At 38.9% G+C, this 211-nt stretch overlaps 1 protein-coding gene across 1 annotated transcript in view; it reads right to left on the reverse strand.

Annotated features, from left to right (window-relative positions):
• Positions 1-40: 40 nt before the first annotated feature.
• LOC106105350 (protein goliath-like) overlaps positions 41-211 on the reverse strand; it is a 20,682-nt gene continuing 20,511 nt past the window's right edge. Inside the window, exon 11 of the mRNA XM_013285641.1 lies at positions 41-67. Within this exon, the coding sequence (XP_013141095.1) occupies positions 41-67 (27 nt within the window). The remainder of the gene's footprint in view (positions 68-211) is intronic.

Raw genomic sequence — 211 nt, forward strand, 5'->3', positions numbered from 1 at the left:
GACGGAGGCCGTCTCCTGCCGCGAGCACTCCGCTCTCGGACTATTGGATGGCGATGATGTACACGAACTGCAATTAAAATACATATTCCATTTATTAAAAAAATAATTAGTAGTTATTACTTAATCACAATGCGGCACGGAGTAATTATTTCCACTGTGTGGAAAAAACAGATTATCAACTATGATGTAATTTGCAGTAACTACTGTAAGG

The sequence above is a fragment of the Papilio polytes genome, unplaced genomic scaffold (genome assembly GCF_000836215.1).
Source record: "Papilio polytes unplaced genomic scaffold, Ppol_1.0 DF822845.1, whole genome shotgun sequence".
NCBI lineage: Eukaryota > Metazoa > Arthropoda > Insecta > Lepidoptera > Papilionidae > Papilio > Papilio polytes.